The sequence below is a fragment of the Maniola jurtina genome, chromosome 28 (assembly GCF_905333055.1).
Source record: "Maniola jurtina chromosome 28, ilManJurt1.1, whole genome shotgun sequence".
Taxonomy (NCBI): domain Eukaryota; kingdom Metazoa; phylum Arthropoda; class Insecta; order Lepidoptera; family Nymphalidae; genus Maniola; species Maniola jurtina.
In genome coordinates, this window is record NC_060056.1 from 4,109,918 (window position 1) to 4,124,082 (window position 14,165).

At 35.2% G+C, this 14,165-nt stretch overlaps 1 protein-coding gene across 1 annotated transcript; it reads right to left on the bottom strand.

Moving 5' to 3' along the window:
- Window positions 1–4,570: 4,570 nt before the first annotated feature.
- On the bottom strand, window positions 4,571–7,065 carry LOC123879576. Its single transcript, XM_045927364.1, has 2 exons — window positions 6,931–7,065; window positions 4,571–5,792 (listed from the first exon to the last, which is right to left on the bottom strand). The coding sequence occupies exons 1-2, from the start codon at window positions 6,977–6,979 to the stop codon at window positions 4,573–4,575; spliced, it is 1,269 nt and encodes a 422-aa protein (XP_045783320.1). The 5' UTR covers window positions 6,980–7,065; the 3' UTR covers window positions 4,571–4,572.
- Window positions 7,066–14,165: the final 7,100 nt, after the last annotated feature.

Here is a 14,165-nt window from a genome sequence, read left to right on the forward strand (position 1 = left end):
TTCAAAGTCGTTATCAATTAATACGGAACTTCATGAGCGGACAAACGTCAAACCGGCCATCATAGCGTGCCGCTAGTTTAGTAGATGATTCAGAATGGTTAACCAATTAACCACAAACATGTTTAAAACATTCCAAATTCAATTAAAAAATGTTATGAAAAACATTCGAAATTCAATTCGGAAACAAATATTCAATTGTGATTGGTTGGTGGCTCAAAATGGTTGACGCCCACTGAGATTTTTGTCTCTTGTCTGTTATTTGTATGGAATTACGTGACAGAGAGAGAGCGCTATATTAACTTCCTTCAGTGTATAGAGCATATAAACGTTTATAAAACACGATTTCTACACATTTTTGATAATTGCCACGAAGCTTGCAAAATGTACGAGTAGATTCGCATACATTTTTATATATTAAAAAAAATCTGTATCTAATGTATAAAATTAGATTATTAACTTTCTATAAAACTATCGCAGGCTGCAAGTGTTATTCTAAATCGCCATATTAATTACTTTTCTTAATGATTCTTAAAATTATTATTATTTATTGACATTTGATTGAATATAGCTATAATAGAGCCATTTTACTGAACCACTTTTGACAGTTTCTAAGAATGTATGGTAGTAAAAATATTAGAGCTGTAGCGAACCGTATGTATTCGTTACTGAGTAACGGGTGCGCCATCTAGTACCGAGTACCGAATCGTTACTCACAAATGCATCTCGTTACTCGCACTTTTCGTCGTATGACCGTCCCTACACTGTTTCGGTTCACGCAAGTACCGTAGATACGTGTATTGAAACGTTTGCTAACCGTATGTTTTACGCGCAGGCGCGCTCATTCGGTGAATTTAAAAACGTACGTTACAAAAACCGATGTTTGTTTAGTTTATTGTTAAAATTTTAAAAACGTACGATTCTGTTATGGTATCGTTCAAATAACCATATGAGCTTAATAATGAGACAGTTATTTCGAAATTGTAGACAGACACTCTAATTTTATTTATTAGTATAGATATTTAACATAAGCTCAAGCTCAAGGTAATTTTTTTTTAATATTTTATTCCGTCAACAGTTCACTTGTAGTTCTACACTTATTAAATCAAACTAAATTGAGAATAACTTAAACACACGTCTGGTTCAAAATACGGAAAAGTGAGAAAATGCACCTTACGCAGCTTTGTATGTAATGTAGACCTAAGTATGTTTTCTACAAATTACGAATGTTGCGACGCGGACGCCGCGACATCATACTGTCGTACGCAATACGACTCGATTCGTTCATCTTACGTGGTATCAAAAGTAACGAGTAACGATACGAAAGTAACGAGTACTAATTGTTATAGTAACGAATGCATACGGGTACGCTCGTTTTCGTTACTTTTACACCTCTAAAAAATATTGACAGATGTTTATAACCTTGTCTTACAGTTCGTTTTTTTTAACTATAACCCAATATTGTTCTGTTGTACGCAATCTCTAAACATTAAAATGACAGATCTTAATGTAATGCTATCCTTTTCCGCTGGCAGCATTGTGAAAGGGATAGCAAAATATTTACGTTCAGAAAATTGTGCATCTTCTATCCTTTGCTGAATGGAACTTTATGAAAGGGATAGCAATTCTTTGAGAACTGCCATTTAAAGATTGTGGCTATTTCTAAATTTAAATGACCCTGTATTGCTATCCCTTTCATAATTTTCCCCATGGAAAAGGATAGCAAAAATTTTAGCAGTGCAATATCTCAATTGTGATTGGCTTTTACGGAATTTTTCTGTGATAGTGGATTTTGGCTAATTGCAAAAGAGTGTTAGCCAATCAGAGGTAGTTTTGATCGTTACTCTAGCTATTTTACAATGCAAACATTTTTTTAAATAAGGCACTAGGCACAGTAGAATGTCAAAAGTGGTCTATTAAAATGACTTTACCATATAGAATATGCTGTTAGGTAAAAAGACCCCTAGATAAAAAAAGAGATGTGTGTATTGTACCTTACTGTGCGAGAAGAAAAGGTTGACTGAAGAACCAATAGCATGGCAGAACACACCTGCCGTCACGCCTCACTTCACACCACCAAATATGTACATAGATTGAGAAAATCACCGACTGCGCAGGTTTAATCACCGACCAGAAACAAAAGGGTTTAATGACAGAGTTCTTTTTATCTGACAGCTACTGTAGCAATAACCAACTTTTGGCGGCAATTCTGATGTCAAACTTAGAAATAAAGTGTTGCCAGAGTGAAAAGCCATTCTCCTACCATTCGATGGAAACTCGGAGGTATTGTAGTCGAAACTTTTTCGTAGTATTCCGTCGAAGTTCTTTATACTATGGTGTTGCCATTTTTTAAGTATTAATTATTATTAATGTAATTATACCTATTTTCCTACATTATTGTAGATATAGTACCTATTCATTATTATGATTGTATTCCTATTGACTGAGAGACGGTGAGCTATTTGTTGAAAGGGCTTACATCGGTTTAAGTTATTCACAAGTGTAAATTAAAAATTTATAACACCCCCGACAAGTGAAGGTTACAGTAACTAGAAAAAAGCTGATAACTTTCAAACGGCTGAACCGATTTTCTTGGATAATAGCTAAGAACACTCTCGATCAAGCCACCTTTCAAAAAAAAAAAACTAAATTAAAATCGGTTTATTCGTTTAGGCGCTACGATGCCACAGACAGATACACAGATACACACGTCAAACTTATAACACCCCTCTTTTTGGTTTGGGGGTTAAAAATACGGAAAGATGTCGAATAAAATTCAAGGTAATATCTAGATTTTAACGAAAGAGTGAATTTCGGGTTTGACACAAGAAAAACATTAATAACTGCCATCAAATTTTTTTCGACAGCAAACGATGAAAAACAGTAACCTAACGTTTGAGTTTGCCTTTGATTGAGTGGGCAAAGGATTCTTGATTCTAAGTTAGAATCCTGAGTGTAGGGAGGGATTCAAAGGCACAAGAAACAAAAACTTTGTTATAATATGATACATACAACTTATCGCCTCACTAGTTCAAAAAGGGCGCCTTTGCTGTCTAAAACTAGTGAGCAAAATGGAAAAGTGTTGAACTTTTCTTGAGACAACACTTTTTCTCAATGAGTGAGCAATAACTACTTTTCCTCACTGATTTTATACAGCAAAAGCGCCCTTTTTGAGCTAGTGAGTAATTTTAATGTATGTAAATATTACCGACGTAAATTCTCTGAACAATTAGCCCACTGGCTCTCGGAGCACTATTCCTATAATGTGTTTTCTATGATGTTTGTGTCATGATTTGTGTAAATTACGCATTTTAAGATAAGATCATTAGATTGTTGATATTTTTGTTGTTTTATCCAGTGAATATATATTTTTTTCCAATTTATTTTGGTGTTTTATTTCTTACTATAGAATGCCCGCGACTTCATTCGCGTGGATTTAGGTTTTTAAAGATCCTGTGGGCACTCTTTGATTTTCCGGAATAAAAACTACTGCCTATGTCAATTACATGGACGCAAGCTACCTCGTTACCTTTCATACAAATCGGTTAGGCGGATAGGTGTTTAGGAATCCCGTGGAAACTCTTTGATTTTTCGGGATTAAAAGTAGCCTATGTCCATCCCCAGGATATAAGCTAACTCCGTACCAAACGTCAGAATCGGTTAAACTGTTGGACCGTGAAAAGGTAGCAAGCAGACAGACAGACATACTTTCGCATTTATAATATTAGTATGGAATACTCGTAGCTCACCACTCGCCATACAAATTATAGTTCGCACAAAGCAAGTCCTTATTCCGATCTGAATCCGAGATAAGACTGCGCATTGTACAAAAACCGGTCAAGTGCGAGTCGGACTCGCGCACGAAGGGTTCCGTACCATCTTACCTAACACTTATGGAGAACTGGAGGATGTCCGCTTCGCCCGCGTGGATTTCGGTTTTTGTTGTTCCTGTAGGAACTCTTTGATTTTCCGGGATAAAAAGTAGCCTATGTCGTTCCCCGTGATGTACCTTTCATTAAAATCAGTTCAGTGGTTGGGCCGTGAAAACGTAGCAGACAGACAGACAGACACACTTTCGCATTTATAATATTAGTATGGATACTGCAAGTTAAGGGCCATGAGATCGGCTTGCCCGCGAAATTCAAAATTTGGTTTTTCGCAATTTGTAAGCTAATACGATAACGTAGGCTTATGGCATTCTGATTCCGACAGTGGCAGTATCATCCTCACAGGTTTATATAAAAATCTTTACTTGAAAAGGTCCAGTTTAAGAAATTAATTAAAGTATCGACTATTCTCACAAATTAGTCGATACTTTAATTTATTTCTTAAACTGGAAGTAGGTAAGTCTTTAGGTAAGTGTAGGTGCTTATGGCACTTTAATTGCGCCAATGGCAGTATCATCCTCATAGGTTTATATAAAAATCTTTACTTGAAAGGGTCCAGTTTAAGAAATTTGCTCTAGTATCGACTATAACTCACAAATTAGTCGAAAATCTCACCCTTAGTAGGGTCCCGTACCCCAAGGTATCAAACCTTGGGGTACGGAATTCTAATAAAAACGCTCGTTTTATATTAATAAGGTGTTTTATAATGCCCCCCATATTTCCCTTGCCGCCCGCTGAACCAGTGGTATTGCAAATGTCTCATGTCCTCCGGGTCCCAATGATACCTTTTCGGAAAAAAAATCAGCAATCTCCGCCTACCCTCATTTCTAATTTTCAAAATCCTATTCGGCGCTTGCATGTAATATACCTTTTTCTCTTTTACTGGAATTTCTATAGGTCTCTGTATTGGAATATCACTTTCATTGCTAACATCGTCAGAAGAAATATCTTGCCCACTTTGGTCTGATATAACTTGAAATCTTTTCCCTTTCTTATCTTTACCTTTTACACCTTTGATGTCCATTTTCTTTTCTTCTGATCTAGATTCCTCCCTAGAAGAACTAGAATCACTTTCAATTGATTCTCTTCGAAGTATTTTCTCCATAATAAAATCATTTTTAGGAACAGTGTTTCCAAATCTTCTCCAAACTTTTAATTCTTTTTTATTCGGAATATTTGTAAACTGTCCCAATTTATTATTAACTTCAGTTTTACTTGGCATTAACTGGAATATATATAATTGTTTACTATTTTTCACTTCTTTAGGTATTTCTTTATCCATTCTAGCATTTGTTTTCAAAAGATCGTCAGGGTCTAAATAATCTTGAGAGAAATCGTATAACCTTTTCAAATCATAAGCATTTTTAAATGATATTCCATTGAAAATACGTAACTCAGTACTTTTAATATTTTTCATATCTACAGGTTCTTCAGTAAATTCGGTATTCGATCTTAATAGATCATTAATATCTAAATAATCTTGGGAAAAGTTAATTATAGTTTGAAACATTCTTTTTGATTCACTTTCCTTGCCGGATTTAGTTAAATCTTTAAAGTTGTTACCAAATTGTTTGTATTTATATGGTATTCTTTCTTTATTGTAGAAATTTGTATAGACATATGGTTTGCTATCATAATTTTCAGATTTTCCTTTGTATACGAGTCTTTTAATACAGTTAAATTTATCTTTAGTACTTCCAAAATAGGTTGAAAGACATTTATTAATTTTTACAGCTGTAATACCAGTTTTTTCTTGTTCTATTATTTCAAGAGCTTTAGTAACCAATTCAATGTCATCGATTCTGGAGTTACGGTTATCGATTTTATCTATTATGTTAACGTAAGGGTCTAATTCATCAGGGTCATGTATTTTGATGAATATTTTTGAGTTCGCTGTTATAAAATTGACTGAAAATTACGAGATTCTGTTAATATTTCGATGGCAGGAAATCGGAACGTATGAATATGACCCCAAGTCTACCACTACGTCTGGATGCCCGTCAAAATATTTCTTTTCTTTTACTAAGGGATCATTTTCTCACTCCCACTCGCTGATCACCAAAAAAACTTTAACTGACGAATATATATATATATATATATATATATATATATATATATATATATATATATATATATATATCGTCGTTTTAGAGTGAAAACCTCGGGAATGCATTTTTGCTCTTTATTATTGCGTTTCTAGGAAGAAAACCTCGCAACGCACATCCTGATCTGACTAATTTGTTCATTCGATACTCGTAACGCCATCGTAACATTAAATGAGAAACTCGTAAATACTCGCTTCTGTCAGTTTGGCGTGAAAACCTTGGAACGAACGTTTCGTTTCATATTTAAAAATTGCTTACTTGAGTTTATCTTGCTGTTGTAGTAGTATAATTGTAGCTATAATTTAGTGTTTTTCGAAAGAAGGAAAAAACAATAGATGCCATACGAAAATTTTACAGCACGCAGTTTTTTCTTCCTCCTGAAAAGTTACTTCTTTTGCACTTACGAGGTTTTCACTCTAAGCCGTCGATATATATATCTTTATTCGTCAGTTAGTATATATATCTAAGACAATATTATCACTTACCACCAGATGAGATTGCAAGCAAGGGCTAACGTCAAGTATTTGAATTAAATATACTCGTATATATATATTTATGTATGTGTCGATTGAAAAAATAATAACAAGTGTAAATTAAGAATTTATAACACCCCCGACAAGTGAAGGTTACAGTAACTAGAAAAGAGCTGATAACTTTCAAACGGCAGAACCGATTTTCTTGGATTGTAGCTAAGAACATTCTCGATCAAGCCAAGCCACCTTTCAAACAAAAAAAACTAAATTAAAATCGGTTCATTAGTTTAGGCGCTACGGTGCCACAGACAGATACACAGACACACAGATACACACGTCAAACTTATAACACCCCTCTTTTTGGGTCGGGGGTTAAAAATAACCATAGACTTACAATTTTTTCGCTATGAAAATAACGTAGATAATTTTTTCCGAAAGTTCCTCGCTAAGTAGGCATTAATTACTTACCATTAAAAAAGAAATAAAGTGTTAATAAAAATATTTGATTCCTTAACATAATGATTCTTTCAAGTGGGCTTCATTGTAACGCAATTTTCGTTTTGAGAAAACGATTTCACGAAATACCTAGTTAATTGGAAAATCTCAAACCATTCATTATTCATACTAATATTATAAATGCGAAAGTGTGTCTGTCTGTCTGTCTGTCTGCTACCTTTTCACGGCCCAACAGTGTAACCGATTCTGACGGGTACAGGGTTAGCTTATATCCCGGGGACGGACATAGGCTACTTTTTATCCCGGAAAATCAAACAGTTCCCGCGGGATTCCTAAAGACTCATCCACTTAACCGATTTGTATGAAATTTGGTAGCGAAGTATCTTGCGCCCCTGTAATTGAAATAGGCAACTTTTATCCCGGAAAATCAAATAGTTCCCACGGGATCTATGAAAATCTAAATCCACGCGGACGAAGTCACGGGCATCCTCTCGTTCTAAATATATAAAATTCTATGTTTTTCTGTGCGTTGAAATAATTATTTTAAGAGTTTCGTACCTGCTTCAGAAGTGTCCAAAAATCTTCTTTTTAGGGTTCCGTAATGATAGGGTAAAAATGGAGCCCTATTAATGTCACTCTACTGTCTGTCTGTCTGTCCGCGTGTCACAGATCTCCAGCTCGTAGACGAAATGAGTTTGTTTATTTCTCTCTCGTCTGGCTTTACAAAGATTAGCCAATGTCAAGTTTGTAGTTATTTGTAACAAGTTAGTTAAAAACTATACAAGTATGGACCCAGTCTGTGCCGGCGCTCGCCGACACACGCACGGCACCCCCTTAGAGCGCTTCCAGTCAGTTTTAACAAAAAAAAAACACTCCAAAAAGGCAGAGCACGCCCGCCAGCCAACATCAACACAGACGAAGTCCACGAAATAAGTTACAAACCTGAAATTTTGGTATTTAGTGTAGAACGTTGACCAAAAACCAAATATTGAATTAAAATTCAATCAAGTTCTTTTTTCAGGAGGACTCCCAGTCTCCCATACATGAAAAAGGAGCCGAAAAAATATTTTTCTTCTCACTCAGATAGCTTGTGGGTAGTGGCGTGTAGCCATAGAAGCGTGAAAGCACTGCTTACCCTAGCTGAGATAGCTTAACCCATTTGAGACCAAACAAAAACTAGAAGGGTAACCTTAGAATTTCTTTTATTTATTAATTATTAGCAACACAAAGATACAAAAAAATAAGAAAAAAAGGCTTAGTAAATATTTTTCAGGATTTTACAGGGGTGTATCCAAAATGGCACAATGGCCACTTATGAGTCAAAATCCGTCATACCAGGTTTGTCATTGCGAACTGTTTTCTTGTATTTTTACGACCTCAACGGAGTAATTTTGGCAAATGATACAAGGGATATTCTTAGGAAGTTTTTCAGGAACGTGATCAGCGCCGTCTAGTTGTGACGATGGGTGAGCAGAGTGGCTTTGGATCGATTCCTTGAGATAAATTCTGACTATACTTCGTCGAGATAATAATTCGATTCATGGGGTGATCTTTATAGGCAATCGCCAGGCATTTCATATTGCCATTTCAATCATATAAGTGAGTGAGATCCACTACTATTTTCGCTGTGAATGCCGATTTGATACAACAATATTGATTGGTCCATTTCGTCCACTCCATTCATGCCCTTGTTGTAATTTTGGAACAAATGTGAAGTCTTTCATACGATTTTCATCCAGAATTCAATCGTAAGATACTGTTCTAATTTTCAAATAACTTGCAGTTCACTTTCGTAAAACTGGGACATTCAAAATGGATTGATTTGGTCCAATACTAAACTTTTCAATTTGTGGCGAACTGATTCTAATTCGAACTCTTTTGACAGCCAACGCCTCATCATCACTGCTGCTTTCAGCACCAGAAAGAGTACCTATTAACATTGTGAACAGATCTAAATAAAAAAAAGAAAACTTCTGACTCACTCAGCAACTGACACATCAGCGCTCTGCCCAAACTCTTGGATGTAAAAAGCTGAAATTTTGCATAAATGTTTCTTTTATAACGTTGATGAAGAATAAGGTCGTATTTTGCAAAATTTCCACGGGAGCTAAGCCGCAGGTGGTTGCAAGTATTTCTATATTTCCAAGAACGTCATTTGGCAAGCTTGATGGAGTCTCGTTGTCATCAAACCCCTCTTCTTCATCAGTAACGGCGTCAACCTTTCGTGGATTTATAGCGAAATCATACTTCAAACTGTTATATCTATCTACTAAGATCATATTAATAGCTTCCTCTAATCTTCAAAGGTTGTATTTGGCACTATAATGCCTTTTCAGTTCATTTTGATAATCTGTAAAAATAGTTATATTTAGTGTTTTAGTACTATACTTGTGGCCATTGTACCCAAATTGGTACAGTAATATTTAGAGTCCTATAAAATTTTATATACTCAGTATAAGAAACTAAAAAAGCTTGCAAATATATAGTAATTTATTGAATTTGATAAAATATAATTATTATTGATGAAATATTTTATGAACATCATATTATAATTATAAAACTATACATACCTCCACATGTCTCTCGATAACGAAATTTGATGGATCGATACCAAAATAATACTGATGATAATTATTATTTTTTATGTTAAATTCAATCACTGCACTTTCAACTACTCATAAATGTAATAATATATTAACTGATGTCAATACTTTTTTTATTTAACTTCAATAAGTAAGTGTTCCCAAATTGGTACGGCGGTCAAGAATGGGTTAAGAGGGGTCTCTCCGTCCCTCGCTTCATACAAACGTAGTTCCAATTTCATTTGAATATCCAGCTTAAATAGAAAATATTAAATAGAAAATAGAAAATTGCTTAGTATTCAAATGACGGAGAGAGCCCTGTTAAAGCTCGTTTTTGGCTATGACTAGCTAAGTAAATAGCTACTTCTTTAACTAATGCTTACCCTAGCTTCAATCACTGTGCACGCCACTGCTTGTGGGGTAACAACTATCATTGTTTAGTAGAGCTCATTGAGTACGGATATCCTTTTTATTTTTTAGAGTTCCGTACATCAAAATTAAAAACGGAACCCTTATAGGATCACTTTGCTGTCTCTCTGTCTGTCTGTCCGTCCGTTCGTGTCTGTCAAGAAACCTATAGGGTACTTCCCGTTGACCTAGAATCATGAAAGGCAGGTAGGTAGGTCTTATAGCACAATTGCAGGAATAAATCTAAAACCGTGAATTTGTGGTTACATCATTTAAAAAAAATTAAAATTTGTTTCAATTTTCAAAGTAAGATAACTATACCAAGTGGGGTATCATATGATACCCCACTTAGGCTTTCTTTACGTGTACTTTCTAAAACATATTTTTATTTATTTTTATGTATAATAGTTTTTGATTTATCTTGCGAAATGTTGGAAAAAATACCCAAGTACGGAACCCTCAGTGCGCGAGTCTGACTCGCACTTGGCCGGTTTTTTATATTAAAAATAAAGTAATAGGGGACCATAATTTAGACCATTTAACCGTAAGAAGCCATTTTGTACGGACTATTACAACATTTGATGAATTAATTAATCCATATTTACCAAGTAAAACCACGTGTCTAAGCTAATGTACAAGTGGGTGCATTTGTCATGAATACTGATTTAATAAGCGTAAGAAAACATAATTGATTTTATAATTGGATACATGACAATTTTCGCAACGGTTTTACGTCGATTTTAAGTTGCTTAACTGCGATCTCACCTGGTGGTAAGTGATGATGCAGCGCCCCGTTTTGCATACGGAAATGGTCATTCGAATTGTTACAAAGTTACAATTTGAATTGAAACTAGATTCATACAGAAACCCTACTTTAATATTATATAAACGCGAAAGTTTGTATGTATGTTTGTTAGTCTTCACTCAAAAACTACTGGACGGATTTGGCTGTAATTTGGAATGGAGATAGATTATATCCTGGATTAACACATAGCCTACTTTTTATCCTGGAAAATCAATGAATTCCCACGGGATTTTTGGAAAACCTGCGGGACCTTCCAACGAAGTCGCAGGCATCAGCTAGTATTACTAAAAGTAAATATCCAACATATCCAACATGACCAGTACTATTTTATTAAATTAGTTATCCATACTAATATTATAAATGCGAAAGTGTGTCTGTCTGTCTGTCTGCTACGTTTTCACGGCCCAACCGCTGAACCGATTTTAATGAAATTTGGTACAGACTTGGGATACATCCCGGGGAAGGACATAGGCTACTTTTTATCCCGGAAAATCAAAGAGTTCCTACGGGATAAAAAACCGATATCCACGCGGGCGAAGCCGCGGGCATTCTCTAGTTATAAATAAACAGGTGAATATGAATTTTATTTCTTGAAATCAAACCCGTATTAACTCTCATACCTACTTTAATTTTTGTTCTCCAAACACTGAGCGTCACAAAACCCCTAGTAACAAGTGTAAATTAGAAAATTTATAACACCCCCGACAAGTGAAGGTTACAATAATAACTAGGAAAGGGTTGATAACTTTCAAACGGCTGAACCGATTTTCTTGGATTATAGCTAAGAACACTCTCGATCAAGCCACCTTTCAAACAAGAAAAACTAAATTAAAATCGGTTCATTAGTTTAGGAGCTACGATGCCACAGACAGATACACAGATACACATGTCAAACTTATAACACCCCTCTTTTTGGGTCGGGGGTTAAAAAAAACTACCGCAGATATTGATTTATTTGACGACCTCCTTGGCACAGCGGTAAGCGCTGTGGTGTTATTAGTGCGAGGTCCCGGGTTCGATTCCCGGTAGGGGTTTGGAATTTTGTAATTTCCAGTACGGTGCCGTGTAGAAAAGAAACCAAAGGGTTTAATAAAAACTGCCATACCCCTTCCAATTTAGCCCGCTTCCACCTTAGACTGCATCATCACTTACCACCAGGTGAGATTGCGGTCAAGGGCTAACTTGTATCTGAATTTAAAAAAAAAAACCCTGCTAATGACGTGAAAAAATAAGTGCAATCCTACAAGAATACCTTCCCACCAAATTAACTTGAAACACGATGACTCACCCTTTATAACCTGGCAAATGACTATCGGAACTGATTTCTACCCCCAAATACATCTTTAAAAAAACTACCCTTAAACCCAAATCCACGCAAATATGAACCCTATTTCAAAGCCAGTAGGAGCTTATACTAATTTTCACAACACCATTTTCTAATTTGCAAATTTTCCCCATCCTATTTCAGTAAAAAGAACGATTTTCATGCGAATCTTAACCTTATTGCATTAACTATAAGAGCGTGTACTAATTTTCGCAGCTCTATTTTCCATTGCAATTTTCCAATCAATTTGTTCAAAAAACATTTTTCATTCGAATCTCAACCCTATTTCATATACAATAGGAGCGTATATAAATCTCGGTAGTTGCATTTTCTAGTTTGTGTTATAACCAACATTTTTACAATCGAAAAACAAAATTTCATACGAATCTCAGCCTTATTTTCTAATTAATAAGGTTGTATAGTAATTTCATTAGCTGTATTATTAAGTTGGTAACACTCCCAGCCCTTTTCCAGCCATCATCCCAATTGGTTAATTTTAGGGATGCGCGCGCAAAACCTTTTCTGGAAAAACGTTTTTTACATTATGTGAAGAGTACATTGCGTGTTTTTACCCGACTAGGTGTTTTAGGGTTCCGTAACTTAAAAGGAAAAACGGAACCCTTATAGGATCACTTTGTTGTCTGTCTGTCTGTCCGTCCGTCGTGTCTGTCAAGAAAACCTATAGGGTACTTCCCGTTGACCGAGAATCAAGTTTGGCAGATAGGTAGGTCTTATAGCACACATAAGGGGAAAAATCCGGAAACCGTGAATTTGTGATTACATCATAAAAAAATTAGGACGTTGACCACATATAAATAAGGGTTCCGTTTTCCCTTTTGAGCTACGGAACCCTAAAAAATAATAGAATAATAATTGGCCTAACGGGTTTGTTCCTCATTGTTGTTGTATTATTCCTCAAAAACCTCTACCATAAAGTGGTTAAGGGAATCGAGTTAACCCCGAGGAAAGTCATTTGTGGGAATGGGTATAATCTTTTATAACAAAATTCCTCAATCAATTTTGGACTTGCCTTTACACAAGTTCAAAAATCTATTAAAACCATGCTCCTGAGAAAAGCATATACAATCGAAGATTATTTACTTACGAGTAAATGATAAAAGAGCGTGGATTTGACCTGCAGCTCGCTCCAGCAATGCGCGGGACTTCAAGAACTTTTATACATGGCATAATATTGTATATCAAATCTTTGAAAAGAGCAACCGCCGAGTTTCTTGCTGGTTCTTCTCGGTAGGAAAGGCATTCCGAACCAGTGGTAGATGATTTTGACGATTCAAAAGAACTTGTAAAAGTGTAATTGAATAAAAAAATAAAAATTGGTTGTCTGTAAAGTCGGTTTACTGACGATAGTTGAACGTGACAACAAAGGCCGATTGTGCTTCTTTGTCGCTCGTTCCGCGCTCTCGCGTGCACTTCAAGCCTTACATGGAACGCCTCAGAGCGAGGTAACGCCGCATGAGTCATGTTTTTTCGTGCGTGTAGCCGGCTCTATCGAATTATAAGACGTTGTCACGTCAAAAATAAATAAATTTGAATTTGAATTTGAATGAAGAATACCGAAAACCGATATGCTACGACGCAGGGAGAACCAGCAATGTATGGCAAACTGTTGCAATAGTCAACTTTTTACAGATATTATGGGCTATTTTCCTTCAGGAGGCATTGCATTGTATTGGAGTCGGTCCGAGGTCCGCGATAACTCGTTATGTAGTTCAAACTACTAAAACCTTTTAATAAAGTGCCTTAAAAATATAAAAAAAAATCTTTCAAAACATTTTTTTAAAAGTTTACAAAATAACACAAAAGTTATAAAAAATAAGATTATAGTGCCTTCAATTTATAATTTTATACACTTAGTGCTTTATTTTTAAAATATATTTAGATGACGTTAAAACCTGTAACTATTTAGATATAACTTGCAACAAATGCCTTGTAATTTAATTACTTAACTTACTAAAAAATTAAAATAAGTAAGTACGCCTTACTGTAAAAATACGATTAAAATTAACTAAAAATCTAATTAAAAACAAAAAATATACATCAATACTTAAGAAAAAGCAAGTTACCTACTTAATTTTAAAAAAATCATCAAATCTTAAAAAAAATTCTG

Excerpts from the sequence above, each read along its gene's own strand:
- LOC123879576 (XM_045927364.1), bottom strand. The coding sequence starts at position 6,979 with ATGTTAAGGAATCAAATATTTTTATTAACACTTTATTTCTTTTTTAAT. Across the intron at positions 5,793-6,930 it reads ACTTTATTTCTTTTTTAATG|TCAATTTTATAACAGCGAAC; the intron begins GTAAGTAATTAA and ends CGTAATTTTCAG.